At 36.1% G+C, this 15,998-nt stretch overlaps 1 protein-coding gene across 2 annotated transcripts; it reads right to left on the bottom strand.

Annotated features, from left to right (window-relative positions):
- Positions 1-1,115: 1,115 nt before the first annotated feature.
- btk (Bruton agammaglobulinemia tyrosine kinase) lies at positions 1,116-9,875 on the bottom strand. Of its 2 annotated transcripts, XM_042770142.1 has the most exons (18): positions 9,691-9,875; positions 9,147-9,251; positions 8,194-8,275; positions 7,882-8,010; positions 5,283-5,347; positions 5,002-5,192; positions 4,689-4,751; positions 4,513-4,567; positions 4,229-4,311; positions 3,859-3,986; positions 3,696-3,770; positions 3,277-3,448; positions 2,643-2,859; positions 2,491-2,555; positions 2,284-2,402; positions 2,042-2,199; positions 1,911-1,958; positions 1,116-1,776 (listed from the first exon to the last, which is right to left on the bottom strand). In XM_042770142.1, exons 1-18 carry the CDS (start codon positions 9,829-9,831, stop codon positions 1,753-1,755), a joined length of 1,920 nt encoding a protein of 639 aa, XP_042626076.1. In that variant the 5' UTR covers positions 9,832-9,875; the 3' UTR covers positions 1,116-1,752. The 2 variants fall into 2 exon arrangements, with proteins under 2 accessions (XP_042626076.1, XP_042626075.1); XM_042770141.1 differs by lacking the exon at positions 1,911-1,958 and having other exon boundaries at positions 1,116-1,824.
- Between the last annotated feature and the right edge of the window lie 6,123 nt (positions 9,876-15,998).

Raw genomic sequence — 15,998 nt, 5'->3', positions numbered from 1 at the left:
GTTTAATCAAGTCTAAAATCACTGTCTAAAATCTGCAGTTTGTATTTTTATGATAAAATTTTAATAAATGCATTTGTGTAACATGGAAATATGTGTCAAGGTTAGTTTGGACCAGGCCAAGAGACAATTTTAGACTTTTTTTTTTTTAAATAGATAATTTTTTAATCCAAATTATGCTTGTTAAACAGGTGCGACAGAGAGGTCCTTTAAGACGTGATAGTGTGTCCCAAAAGCTTGCCTACTCTTCTACTACACACTCAAAAGTGTGTACTTTTTCTTCACCAAAAGAGTAAATAGTTTAAGTGCGTAGGCACATTGAGACGCAGGGTGGCACTGTTCACAGGGCCGCTGTTGGCCAAATGGGTGCACTAAGCAGGATTGTATTGTTGTGCCTCCTCCTTCAAATATTATGGAAGTAAAAAAACAAAACAAACAACAAAAAAAAAACACCTACTATAAGGGTCAAAATAGAACTAGCTCAGTCAGTTTTCTATGGCTATGACTTTATTAATATAGTTGTCTGAATGATTTTATAGTCTCTAGCATTCTGAAATCGCGCAAAAGAAAATTAAGCAATTTTACTACGATAAAACCATGGTTCATTTTGTAAGGGTTGTGATGTCCACGTTTTTTGTTGAAGAAATTATATGTGTCATCTATATATAGCAAAAAGGTGGCCAAAAATTAAAGATTAAGTGGATATTTGAATTATATATTTGGCAAATTACCTATTAAACAAGGCTTTGATTGTCCCAAGTGTAGCAGCAGCAATTACCAGGCTGTTGGCTCCCTTTGCAGGCATTTGTAATAACATGTACATACAGTAAATTGTTTATTTTGTATAAGCCTACATTATGTATTTCAACAGTGTTATTCGATGAAATCATATAATTATTATCAAATCATTATTGCCTCATTGTTTTTATATAATGCATTTTTATGTATTTATTTATTGAGCAACTGGGATGGTGCCCCCCGTGAGTTGGTGCCCTACGCAAACTGCGGCGGTACTGACTGTTCATCAAACAAGTGTTTATTGACATTAATGGTGACAAATGCATGTAATTTCAAATAGCATTTAAATAGTGTGACAAAAATCAGTGGCAGCAGAGGAATATTGGAAACTGTTCTTATTTTATTCAATAAACAGCCAGATGAAAAAGACAAAGTGTAGTCTTTCATTAAATAGCCATCAGATTTCAACCACAGAAGAGAAGGTGAAAAAAATATATATTTACACATCAAGACTGGAAGAATTCTTCTAGATCGTACTTTGTTTTACTAAAGTTGACTTATTTATATACATACACAGCCAAATCAATAAAAATCAATACAGTCATTATTTATATGTACTTGTACATTACAGTCATGAATTTTTATTTGCATTGTTGTTGCTGCTGGTTATTATTAATAATTGTAAAAAAATATTAAAGAGTAGCTTTTGATTTAGATATGAAACTTAGGAATTTCATAATATGCCAAAGCTTTGAGTAAAATGTAAGGAAAGACTGCAACGTTACATGAGAAATCACATTCCAATCTCCTTTTTTTTCTTGTAACATTTTGAACTCATACTAATTCATCCAAGAAGTGTCTTACTCTGAATTCACATTACTGGGTTCCTTAGATTAAAGAAATTAAGGAGGTTATTCAAGACTGACAAAAATGATGATTCTTGCTATTCCATACACATGATTGCATATGATGGACTGAATCCTTAATGTCCAAGGGTGCTCAGTAGTTATGTGTATTTTATTGCATATTGAAAAGCAAATCCTTAATGGTCATGACAAGATCGCTGAATGTGGGCCGCTCATCTGGTCTCTACAAAGAGAGAGAGAGAGAGAGAGAGAGAGAGTATTTTATTGCATATTGAAAAGCAAAGAGAGAGAGAGAGAGAGAGAGAGAGCCTTAATGGTCATGACAAGATCGCTGAATGTGGGCCGCTCATCTGGTCTCTACAAAGAGAGAGAGAGAGAGAGAGAGAGAGAGATTTTTGTTTTGATCCACAAAATGTTTTCACTTAGTATAAACTGTGTACCTCATGCCAACAAATGTTCATAATGGCATAAACTTTGTCATTGGCCAATTGTGGGCGGTAAAGCCGATGACCTGCAGTAATTTTCTCTACTATCTCTGTGTTGTTCCACCGATCGTATGGCATTCTGCCCAAAGTGTACACCTCCCACATTAAAACACCTGTCAGACAATTAATATAAGAGAAAATTAAACCATGATTTTGGTAGAAGGTGAAGTTCTGCTGGAAATGCAGTGGTGACGCACCAAATGCCCAGATATCTGACTTGCTGCTGAACTTGCAGTAAAGGAGGACTTCAGGAGGCGACCAGCGCACTGGAAACTTTGAACCTACGGAGCTGGTGTATTCATCATCCAGAACATACCTGTAAGAAAAGCAGTAATTTTTATATAAAGTCAGTATGGAGAATTTCACTCAAATAGTGTCCTGGTCCATGCAATGCATAAAATTACCTGGACAATCCAAAATCAGTCACTTTAATAGTTCCATTTGAGTCTACTAAACAGTTCCTGGCAGCCTATGAGGAAAAAAAAAAACATTTTAGACATTTTAATAGTAAAATAGGTCTTCCAGGTGGAAAGGAACATTATTGTGTCACACAAACCAGGTCTCTGTGGATATACTGATTGGCCTCTAAGTAGGACATGCCCTCGCTGACATCTTTACACATCTCAAGGAGCAGAATACTTGATGGGTGCTGCAGAACATCCCGTAAGTAATTCAGCAGACATCCATTGGCGAGATATTCTGTGACTATGTAGATGGGCCTTTGTTTTGTGCAGACGCCATAGAGCTGCACCAGGTTCCCGTGACACAGTTTCCTAGTGTTATACAGCAGAAAATGATAGATTATAGACATAAACATGATTGAAACAGATCAAAAATACAGTAAAACTGAGTAATATTGTGAATTATTACTACAATTTAATATAACTTTTTAATATAATTTAAAATGGAATTTATTCCTGTGGTGTCAAGGCATTACTAAAGTCTTTAATGTCACATGATCCTTCAGAAGTCATTCTAATAGTAATCATTCTAATAATGTGGTGCCCAAGAAACATCCTCCTTATTATCAGTGTTGAAAACAGTTGTGCCACTGAATTTTGCAGAAACCATTTCTTTCAGGATATTTTGATGAATAGAAAGTTGAAAAGATCAGTATTTATGTGAACTCTTTCCTGAAAAAAAAAATCTTACTAACACCATACTTTTGTTAAACAACAGTGTAAACTTACATCATGACCTTGGCTTCTTCAATGAAGTCATCCTCTGACATTGAGCCCTCTTTAACCATTTTGATGGCCACGTCATGACGGCCTTGCCATTTCCCATACTTTACCACTCCAAACTGACCATTGCCAAGTTCTCTGATAAATGTAAGCTGACGAGGATCGATCTCCCAACTTCCTGGAATGAAAAGTAGGAGGAGAGGGCAATTTTAGATCACAGTTTTAATAAAACCAATAGTGAGAACTGTCAGAACCATACAGCCAAGTATTTACATTTTTACATTTATGCACTTGGCAGATGCATTTATCACAAAACAACTTACATTGCATTCAAGCTATGCATTTTATCAGTTCATGCATTGCCTAGGAATCAAACCCATGACTTAGACGTTGCTAGTGCCATGCTCTAACAAATATAACCTCACCATAACCCAGACCAGCCGTGCAGGGAGCATTCCGAGCCCGATCTGACACAATGTATTTTAGTCTGCTCACCAGACCTGAAACATATTTGCTTTGATTAAATACTTTTTACACTGATCATTTGTCATTGCGTATTTGCATGCAAGTAGTTAAAGTTAGATTTACCTGCTGCATTATGCTGATGGTAATTAATAAGTTCTGGGATACTGCTGAAGTTGTGCTTCTCTGCTAAATAGAACTGGCCATCTGCGGTGATGCATATGTTGTAGTGTCTGCAGCTGCCAGCAGTCTCCCTGGAGAGAGACATGAAATGAAATTCTCACAGTTACTTGGAAATCAAGTCAAATCCTTAATGAGTCTTACAAAATACTTGAGAGATGAACAGCAGTCCCATGACAATTAACACAGTGGGAAACCTGACCTATGATAGGAGTTTTGCATAGAGAAATTTACATCTCTCTTCTGTAGGGTCAGCTTTCCACTTTCATTTTGATAAGTTAACTGTGAAACAAATGTGTAGCTTGATCGAACTTACCCACCAGCCTTGGTGAACACAGAGACAGTGTATTTTCCAGTGAATTTGCCAGAGTCTCTCACCAAAAAACCTCCATCTTTATTCTATTTTTTTAAAGACAACATTTCAGAATATAAATAATTAAACAAATATATAGAATGAATTCAGCTTGGCAGCGTCACCTTTTAAAAATCATATATATATATAATAGACGTATTTTTAATAATCATAGTTTATATACAGATTTTTTGTTTTTGAGGATAAATCAACCACATTTTTGATTGCCACCACAGCTCAATACTTACCTCTGTTTTAAGTAAATTCTCTGCCTGGCTGCGGTTGATGTTCTTGCAGTACCAACTAGGAGACAGAAAATCTGTTAAAATGTGGTTGGTCCATGTTTATAAGGTTTAAAAGTGTTTACCTTTTCAAACTAGCATAGATGGACTGAAGCTGTCTATGTTCTTGAATGTATACTTACTCATATTTCTCCAATCCATTTAAGGCCTGAGCGATGTAGTTACTTGGGATATAGCCTTCATTTCTGTAAACAGTGTAGGATGTCAGTAATGCTTTTCATATCTAAAAGAACACAGCCCTGATTGCACAGCTAGTTCCACCTAACTACCTTTCGCCCACAGCCTGTAAAAGTTTCCCCAGATATGCAAATAATTTAACAGGAGTCTTTGTATTTATCAAATACATTCTCCACTAGCACTTATATGTTATTTATTTGTTGTGTGTATTTGTTTTTTTAATGTTTATTATTCATTTGCTTATTTATCGTCTCTTACCCATATGTATCTCTAGCTTTAAACCAATTGGGATCATTGATTTCTAAGAGTGTGTACTCCTCATCCTTTCTCAGCTCCAAGTCATGGGCAGTCATAGGTGCATATTCATATTCAGCTACAACAGTCATGCCCACACTGAAGTCCGGGGTGAGCATGGGTGGCTGGGGGGGCAGGGGCCTGGGCGGCTTTTCCTAAGGAAGTAACATAGATCAGTTCTCAAGAGTAAATCTGATGGTGTGTGATGAATACATTGTCAGTGATTGGACAGATTGGTAACAGACCTCCTCTGGTGTTGGTGGGAGAGGCTTCCTGGAATCACGATTCTTCGAACCCCTTTTGAGAAACCCTTTGAAGAAGTGTAAAAGATAGTGACATATTTTGAAGAAATACAAATGAGTACCAGTGAGTACCATTAGCTATTAAATATTGCACCATACTTAAGTGTTTAAATAAACAATGGTGACTTGTTGAATAGGGATGGAAATCGTAAAGAATCATTAATGTTGTCCCATTAATGATTCTTTCAGCACATTTAGAGAATATATATTTGAAAGAAATACAATTCCATTGCAAATTTAGGATAATACGACAATTCAAAAGGTACATTTAGACAGACTTTCTTAAAGAGGTCATGAACTGCCTTTGTTTTTGTTTTTTTTATACTGTTCTCTGAGGTCCACTTGTAATGTTATGAAGATTTTTGCATTAAAAAAAAAAGAAAACGTAATTTAGAAGTAATAGGATATTTTATGTCCTGTTTGTAACACCCCTCATCAAAACCCTCTGTTTGAATTGTGGCAGATTGTAGACTCGGAAGTAAACACCCACTGCTATGACTGGCTAATAGTTATGCATGTTTGACAGCCTAAATCATTCATAGAAGGAAGCTGTTGTGATTTAGGTTTAAAATGCATAAATGCTCATATTAAATGATCTGCTTAACAGACAAAGCAGTAGTTACCTTGTAATAAAAACAGTTACTCACACTTGTGTGTTGCGACATTACTTTATATGCGACAATTTCCAATATAGTCAGCACAGCATCCTCTTTTAATTTCAGTCTTCCTGAAAATCCTGTGTCCAATTGTGCCTTGTTTGTAAATGAATCCAAGGTAAAATTATAATTGAAATGAACAAAGGGCCAAGTTCTTACTGATGTGGTCTGGAACTTCATTAAAAATAAAGTTCATCCACTGTTTTAATGTTGGCATCAGAAGGAAGGCAATGCAAAGACTGTTTTTCCACAATTTGGCACTGCACAGCATCTTGTTGTCTTCGGAGCATCTTTATCATTTGGTTTCTGCGTAGATCTGTGTTCGCTTCAGCGATGTAGAAGCAGGAGTTGATCTTCTTTTCCGGAGGCAGTGTTTAGCCACACTATTCTGTCATAGAGTGGTACATTCCACAAGCTGTTGTTTTTTTGCAGACTGGCTTTAGTATAAGCCATATTTAGACTAACAAGAAAGTTTTTAGTTCTGAAACTAACAGGATGTTTTTATAGCACAATGACCTCTTATATGTCAAAATGTTTCTCAGTTCATGACCCATTTAAAAGGCATAAATGCAACCCAATAACTGGACTTAAAAGGATATTACACCCCAAAATAAAAAAATCTGTCATACTCACCCTTATGTCATTCTAAACCTCTATGACCTTATTTCTTCGGAAGAACACACACACACACATACACATTTGTTTTTGTGAATTGTGGGGACTTTCCATAGACTTATATTACTTTTATACTGGCCAAACGATATTTTCTATCCTCTAACCCAGTGGTTCCCAATCCTGGTCCTGGAGAACCCCAAACACTGCACGTTTTTGGTGTCTGTCTTATCTGACACACGCATTTGAGGTCTTGGAGCAGGGATCCTCAGATCTGGCCCATGAGATCCTCTTTCCTGCAGCGTTTATCTGTAACCCTAATCAAACACACCTGAGCATGCTAACTAATGTCTTGAGGATCATTAGAAAATCACAGGTAGGTGAGGTTGATCAGGGTTGGAGCTAAACACTGCAGTGCATTGGCCCTCCAGGGCAAGATTTGAGGAACCCTGTCTTGGAGTCTTCACTAATGAGCAGATGAGTTGAATCAGGTGTGTTTGAATAGGGAGATGTCTAAAATGTGCAGTGTTGGGGGTTCTCCAGGACCAGGATTGGGAACCACTGCTCTAACCCAACCCTAAACCTACCCCTTACAGAAAACCTGTTTGCATTGTTACACTTTCAGATAAACATCATTTCACACACACACAAGAAAGAAAGACGAACAAAAACACAACACAAAACACAAGACATACATCACAAGTCATACAGGTTTGTAAGGACATGAGGGTGAGTAAATCAAGATTATTGTTGTTGTTTGTTTGTTTGTTTTTTTGGGGTGGGGGGTAAATTGTTGTTGTTTGTTTTTTTTTGTAACATACTTTTTACATAATACTAGGCCTACTTATAGAACACATAAAGTGCATCTTTAGCTGCATTTTGTCATAAACACACCGATACAGACCTTTTTTTGTTTTTTGTCATAAACACACCGTTCAGGAATTGGACTACGCAGATTGTAGTGTAAATTTTTGGAGTCGATAAAAAGAAGCAACTCATAAGAGTCAATTCGGCTCACTAGATTCATGCGTTTGGAAATTTGCATTTTGTCATAAACACACCGATATTCACTAAGAATAACCAGATGTAAGAGTTATTCATTTTGAATCAGACAGTGGTCATGCTGAGAAGTTTTGCGTTGTTCTGTATATTCAGTATTGTCAAACAATTATTGCAGGAAACGGCATGAGAGTACGACATTTCAGAAAAATCAACCTGTGAGAACGGAAACAAACGGAACCTATTTTCAACACTTTAATATAACATTAACAGACCTCCATTTTTGGTCTCCAGCACCCTGCAGCCCATTGCCTGCTTCATCTCCTGCTGGCAACACTTCCATATGCCATCCTCCCAGAAGCACGGGTGATACTTCTGCACGAGGTCCTTGTTGAATCGCACCACTAAGACAGGTACATTGGAAGTCATTTACATTGAATCAACACATGGTTTTGCATAGGACTTGTTTGGTGTGTTATGGGAAGCATTCATACTTTTCTTCTTATCTTTTCTATAATGTTAGCCCACATAAAGGTGGCTTGCTAATTTGAATGGAGTTTGTGATAATGACGTAAACACATACTGACCCTTTTTTAACTCATTTATCCAATGCTTTCGAATTTGATCTGACTTAGCAAATACATAAAGAGGACCTTCATCATAGATTATCTGTGAGACAGAGAAGAAAAAAGCATCACAATACAAAGTTATATACGACTTCAGCTGATAGATGAATCAACTGTTGCATTTCAAAATAATCTACTATTGCCAAATGTTTCCTCTTTCTTTTGAAGTTTCATTTACTGGACAGTTTATTGCACTAAGTTTACATTTTTAAGGTTTTTAATTTTTTTTTTGTATTTTCATTTAATGTTATGTTTTTTTCATTGAATTTAATTTTATTTTTATGATGTTTTTATGAGTTTATCTCTTGATTTTATGAGTTCCACAAAATTTTGCTGTTTGACACGTTCATTTCCTGTCGCCGTTTCTTTTTGTCAGTGGTCTGAGGATAGAAAACTCACATTTTTTTAATTTAGGTTGCTAAAGCTATGTACAGAGCTTTTATATGCCTGACAGTTTTACAGTGTCAGCACCTGTTGAGTTTTGTTGTTCCTTTGATTTTAGACTTTGAAGAGGAAAGGTTTCACTTCTGCTCCATTACTCTCAGCCTCTTATCATGGTTGAAAGCCTGAGCAGTTTCTTTTTACACTCTATCAGCCCAATGAGACATATTTCTACTAGCCTGATTGATCTTGTTAGCCTATACTTACTAGTCAGCTAATGCTGGAACTTTAAGTTTAGATACAGCGACACAGACTTCACTTAAACATCACTTTAGCTCAACTTGAAAACTAAGACATGGTGATGTACAATATATTAATGAGGGAATTGGAAGTAACAAGATTACTGTAAATACTGTACACCAAGAATGCATTATTAATTGTTTAGTAATGTTAAAAAAAAATCAGTGTTGTGTTCCCATTGAAGTTGGTGACAAGTATGATTTTTTTATGTCTTATTCTTTGCTGAGACCCACCTGAAATGGATAGAGTCGGTCTGGAGGTGCGCTGTCTTCTGGTAAAACAATCTCCACACATTTGATCTTTTCAGTGTCCACATAACCTTTCAGGCCTTTCCTCTTCTAAACACTCAGTAGGAGAATTATGTTATTAAAAAGATCAAAAGCACAAAATATTGGAACTTGTAACAGTGGTTTAAAAATATTAAAGTAATGATGTTATTGTGATGTACATCTGATTAAGGTGGAATTTCAGAAAAAAAGGAAAAAAAGTAAGACGAGAACTTTATTCTATCTATCGGGTTTTATTCAGAGAGAAGCAGATCTGAAATGTGATCTGTCATTTCACTAGAAGATTGAATTCTGACATTTTGATAAAAAATTACAAGCTGGGAAAAAAAGGAACACATGACGGACTAATTTTTTACAACAAAATCCATAAGATGCATTTAGAAAACAGATTGAATTTCCAATTCATGTTGACTGTAATGAATGCCTACATCAAAATCAAATCAGTATTATTTTCCAAACACTCAGAAAATGATGTCAAATTCATACATACCCCTTTTTCGGCATCATAGTCGTAGTAGGATATCTTATCCTGAGTGAGTACAAACAGCCTTTCTTTGAAGTTTAAAGGTGAGGTCTTCTTTTTCTGCTGGGACCGTTTTATAAAAATCTCCTCCAGAATGTTGTCTGGCATGTTCTTTTATATCTGATGTGTACTTGGGTGGGAAAAAAGACAAACTCTTATGTTTAACATGTTTCATGTCTCCATGTTTAATTTTGTTAGTCAACTTTGAGTGATGGGTAACCCTATACTTGTTTCTTTAAATATGGGTTTCATGTCTCCTTGTTAATTTTGTTAGTTAATCTGAGTATTGGGTAATGCTATATTGGTAACTCTATATTGGCTATATTGGTTTGTTAAATGTGGGTTTCCTCTTCATGTCTATAAAGAATGCTGAAGGGAAATGTTTTTATGTCCCTGCAGTCAAACCTCTCTATATCCAAATGTTAATATCTAATGCTACGTTCTAGTTTTCCAAAAGGACTGTTCTGGTCTAATGCTGAAGATGGATCCTGGTGGTTGTGTCGGATTAGGAATGGTTTGCATGGGCCCTCCTGTCAGTGTCAATGACATCCTTTGTTGCCAATATTTCCGCCTGTAGATCATCTGTTTCCTTTGAACACTTCTTCCTGCTCTGGTCTAAGCCATGATTGTCTATGATGATTATTCCTTTTCATTGCTTATCATTTTTTTGCATATCTTTCTTCTCTGTATTTATTTTTAAAATGTACGTTTACATCCTTATTGTCTATAGGCCTGTGTCTTATGATGCGATTTCAAGTTTTCCTTTCTCTTTGGAGTGCTACAAGCTCTTGGTGCATAAAGAAGATCTGTAAAGTTGCAAAGACTAAAGTCTCAAACCCAAAGAGATATTCTTTATAAAATTTAAGACTCGTGCACGCCCTCCTAAAATGCCTCATTTAAACATGCCCCCACATATCTACATCACTATGTGGGAAGATTTGCATAACACCGCCAAGAATGTTCACGCAAAGAAAGAAGGTGTAACCTTTGATTCTCGCTGTTGCCGCCGGCACCATGTTGTGGAGATGCTGTTTTATTGTGAAAGCGAAAATACTTTGTTTGGCCTTCCAAAAGAGGCTTCAATTAGTGGTTAAGTTGTATTTACAACACTGTTCCAGAACAGTTCAACCCAAATATACAGACATGAGCAACGCATTTTATGGAGGACTGTCAGGAGACCCTGGGAGAGAAGACTACAGTGCCGGATGTTCTGACTCACAGTCTGTAAGTACGCTTACATATGTAAAGGATTTGCCACTGATGATTCAAACACAAGTTTTGAGTAGCGGTTCTCAATTCCAGTCCTCACGCCCCCCTGCTCTGCACTTTTTGTATGTTTCTCTTATGGTTTCAAACATTTGTTCTATTCAAACGTAAGTGCCCTGCGAAGTGGACATCACAGGATATTCCGCCATGAATCCAGTTTGAAGTGAACATATGTGTTCTATTCAAAGTCCATTGAAGTGTGTGAGACGTGAATTTAAATTGTATTTATTTACAGAGGTATATGATTTCACACTTGTCCGTGTGTGAAGACGTTGTGCAGCACAAATCCGTGAATGAATGTTCCAAAGTGAGGTAAACTTCAACAGATTTCCCCTGCTCAGGGAGTAGGGAGCAATGAACCCACCCTGCGTTCCATTCAGAAGGGCTAATCCCTATGCCCTAATCCTTTAAAGGGTTTTTTTTTTTTATTAGTAGGTTCTTAGGGTTGAATGGTGTAGGGGACCAAACAACTGTTTCTTTAAAGGGCCCTTCTGTGTCATCATCACGTACCCACACATAGGCGCCGTCATCATGCAAACAATCTGTGCAAAGGATCATGGGATCCCAAAGTGTCCACCAGTTGTACCCTTCAAAATCCTTCATTCCGAAGGGCCAGTTTTGAGCACTTCGGTTTGAAACAACCTTTCAATATGGCAGCCATGATTTTTTTCACTCTGAAGTCCCCTTTGGAGGGTGATATATCCCGTTTGGAATGCACTGACTGTGTAGGGACCATGTCAATTGGAGCACAGCTCATGCACAGAGCTCAACTTCTAATGTGTTGATTATCTGAATCAGGTGTCAACAAAGAAAGACATGCAAAATATGCAGAGCTGGGGGGCGCGAGGACTGGAATTGAGCTAGTGTAGAGTAGCGCTTGTTAGTAGTTTCTCTGATCACAAATGCATACATGGTTTTATGTTAACGCGGCACGATGCAACGCAACGCGTAAAACACAGTACAAGTCTTAATAATTCATAATTATGTCCCCATTGGATGCAACAAATGGCTCGTTTGTAATGAGTTTTATTGTTTTTGTCTTGTAGCGCCAGTGTTCTGACCGGGACACTCATCACCGTATGGCAAGGGGCGTCAGGGGAATTTGCTAAAGGCAGATCGATTTGTTACTAAAAGTTGCTAAATGACGTTGTGTGATGGTGTCATTGCATAACCATGACACAAAACAGCGTTTTAACGTAGAATACACAACGAGATTACTCAAATCTCAGCAAAAAAATAAAAAATAAAAAAATTAAATGTTATTTGTTCATAAAAATATTATAAGCATAAAATATTTTAAATTATGATTGGATTTTTTTCAGTTTTACAGTAAATACAGTTTACAGTATTTAGTTAGTGTGCTACACAAAAGTCTGTAAAAATAGGACACAATGTACTGTTAATATGAAGGAAATTTCACATTGTATTTTGTGTTTTAAGGTTACAACTTAATGGATAACATCCTGGCAGAAAATGACTAGTTCCTTTTCAGTTTTTTCACATTTTTTCTTACAGTCTTCCTAACTGAACAACAATTATACAAGCTAATAACATGCTATATCATAAATGTGAATTTATTATTGACCAATCGGAACTAGAAACTTAATGCACATTTGATGTTTGTACTGTTAGGCATCTTTCTCCAGCTCTATCCAGGTTTATGTCCTGCTTTGTTGGCTAGCTGTTCAATGGTTCTTTTTGTGTAATTTAGATGAAAATATGTGCCTTTTTATCATTTGAGTCACTTTACAAAAGTTGCCAAAAACTTTTTAAAAATAGTTAAATTTGTTACTAGGTGCTTTTTGAAAAAAAAAAAAAAAAAAAAGTTGCTAGGGTGGTCTGAAAAGTTGCTAAATCTAACAACAAAATTGCTAAGTTGGCAACACTGGTAACATTTCCGTCAAACGCTTGAGGCGTTCGGCCAATCACAAAGCACTGGATAGCTGGCCAATCAGAGAACACCTCGCTTTTCAGAGCGATAAGCTTTGTAGAAAACGACGCGTTTCAGAAAGGTGGGGTATATAGGAGAAACAATAATGTACATCAGGGTTCTTCAAATCTTGCCCTGGAGGGCCAATATACTGCAGAGTTTAGCTCCAACCCTGAACAAACTCACCTACCTCAGATTTTCTAATGATCCTGAAGACCTTGATTAGCATGCCTGGGTGTGTTTGATTAGGGTTAGAGCTAAACTCTGCAGGAAAGTGGATCTCGTGGGCCAGATTTGAGGCTCCCTGATGTACAGTATGTGGAAAATAATGTTTTTTTTAATCTTATACCGCATAAATACATTTCATTACACCAAATACACAACATCATATGACCCCTTTAATGCAACATCAAGAGGTCCTAGGAACAGTATGTTTATTCAGCATTGATATTGTGTCAAAAGGAGTTTACTTGCAAAAAAGTGTTTTTATTCAGCATTGATATTGTGTCAAAAGGTTTTTGTTATGTTTTTTTTTATTGTGTTAGTAAGCCCCAGTCTGCAGTTTGATTGAGATTAATTGGAATGCACAATGAAAAAAAAAAACATGATTTTTATCTGGTTATCTGTTTTTTTTTTTTTTTTTTTTTGTAAATGAACTCTTCATATGTAGACAATAAAAAACAAAACCTCACACTCTTTTCAGAAAAACATCTCAACATTAAATAACATCATAATGGCCTCACTGGATCCAGTAAACGGATGAGAAAGAATGTGTTGAGGAAAAAGGAATTTGTTAATCATTTAATGAACTTGTTCATGAACATTGTAAATGAATACAGCTTTTAGGTTTGCTCTACAATCTCTAACCTAATGTAATTTCAGACATTTACATGAAGCTGTAAAGATTAGCTTACTAGGCTGCCTGGTTTTATATCTTCTTAATATACAAATACCTTTCTTGTATTCTGATTAAAATTTACTTCAGAGAAGCATTTGCTAAATTTACCTGTATCTCAGTGTCCTTTAAAACAACATCTCAGTTAGATCTGTTCCTCATTACTTTCAGTGCCTCCGCACTAAGTTTCTCTTGTTAAATGCTGAGTCGTCTGTGTTCTGTGGTAGAGAAACTGAACTGCTTATTTTAAACACCATGCAAGCATTTCCTGGTTTCTTCTTCTGTCACCAACACTGCCTTTTAACACCTTCAAAAGCTTGTCACAAAAACTTTGAGGTGAAAACTGTGACAAATATGAACATTATTGCACACCCAGTGCTGTATTAAATGCACTCTGGATGATAGTTGTGTGGGTTTGGTGTTGGTTTGACATTTCAGGACTGCAGTGCACATGTACTTGTTTTATCAGCCTTGTATACCATGAAAGCTCGACAGCTTATTCAAAGGGCATTGACTTATAAGACCTGACACAGGGAAGTTGCATCAATGTTGCTCTGTGATGCAGAGGAAGGGGAAACACAGTTCATATCGGCATCAGTAAGCAGTACGAGTCAGATAAATACTGTTAAGCTTGTCTCTGTTTCACATCAGGGTTTTTGTTTTTCTTCAGGCAGATGTTGCACAAATATAACCAATAACAGTTTGTTGATTTACCCAATACTGCCTTAATGAAGATATTATGCAGTAATATAACCAATAACAGTTTGTTGATTTACCCAATACTGCCTTAATGAAGACCATAACTTCATATGTTACTTAGTAAAATGTGAAATAACTCATGCAGAGTACACATAATGTATGTGTGTGACTGTTTTAAGCATGAAATATGTGATGCAGGAAAGTTCTAGATTGTGCTTTTTCTGTAAGGTTCCTGAATGATAAGTATGTGAGTATCACTCATGTTTGGAGGGAGGGAACTGGGCAAAAGATAGTCTGCCACATTAGACCACAATTTATCTACACCTCTGTGGTTCTATACCAGTGCTACATATTTTGCTTATTCTCTTGGCTAATTTAAACTCAAATGCAAGAGTGCAAATATATATTGCAGTATTTAAAGCAATATTGTGCTTGTTGTTTTCAACTGTACCATACTGAAGAGGTTTAACAAAAGAAAATCTATAATAATAATTTAAACTTTAGTATTTAACAGGACTTAGCCTACTAAATGCCACAGATGATGATTAATATTACAGTAAATGTTATTTAGTGGAATTCTAATTTGCATTACTTCACTGAGATCCACCAAAATGGACTCTTTTCATTGTGTGATGTACAAATGCAAAGCACTTTTTTTTCTGATTGTATCTTGTCGTGCATTTAGTCTTACAAACATGATGTCCACAAAGGTGTGTAGGAGTATGGACATTTGTTTAAATGTTTATATGATGATACAGTGCTAAAATAGGAATATAATCATTATATACATTAAAGAGGAACAATTACCTAAAATTATTAGAATAATTATTGATAAATATGATTTTTTTAATGTCAGATTCCTAAACTTTCCCTCTGTATCTTCTATGTTAGGTTACTTTGCTAAAACACTGGAACACTGGCTGAAAGAATGCAGCACGTGTCTCTAAAATGAAAACAATCTTTTTGTACTTTTCATGATCACTTATTTTTTCACAGTCACTTTGGATAAAAGAATCTGCTACATGAAGAACTATAAATGCACTCTATATATGAAGAGTTTATTTGCAAAAACAGATTTTCAAAAATCATGTTTTTGGCAGTGTAAGTAAGCTGTATTTTTTAGTTATTTTTGAATCTAACCAAAATAACCCAACTGCAGGTTGACTGAGATTAATTGGAATGCACAATGAAAAAACTCTTGATTTTTGAAAACTTAAAAACGGAGTTATCTGTTTCCGTAAACGAACTCTTCATATGCAAATGACCCTCATTAATAATACTATCAACCCTACAATACTGTCTTCAAACTGCTGTGGTATTGTCTGCGGATCCGTTTTTGCAAAATGCATTGACATTATTGAGTAAGACAGTAAAATGTAAGTGTGAAGTAGGCTAACCAGTGGAGTGGACTGTTTTCATGTGCAAATAGTTTCACTGTATGCTCATTTCATATTAATGCATATAATCTCCTATTCTATAAGGTAA

This window comes from Cyprinus carpio, chromosome A14, assembly GCF_018340385.1.
Source record: "Cyprinus carpio isolate SPL01 chromosome A14, ASM1834038v1, whole genome shotgun sequence".
NCBI lineage: Eukaryota > Metazoa > Chordata > Actinopteri > Cypriniformes > Cyprinidae > Cyprinus > Cyprinus carpio.
The sequence above is the reverse complement of the archived record's forward strand: the minus strand, read 5'-3'. Positions and strand labels throughout refer to the sequence as shown.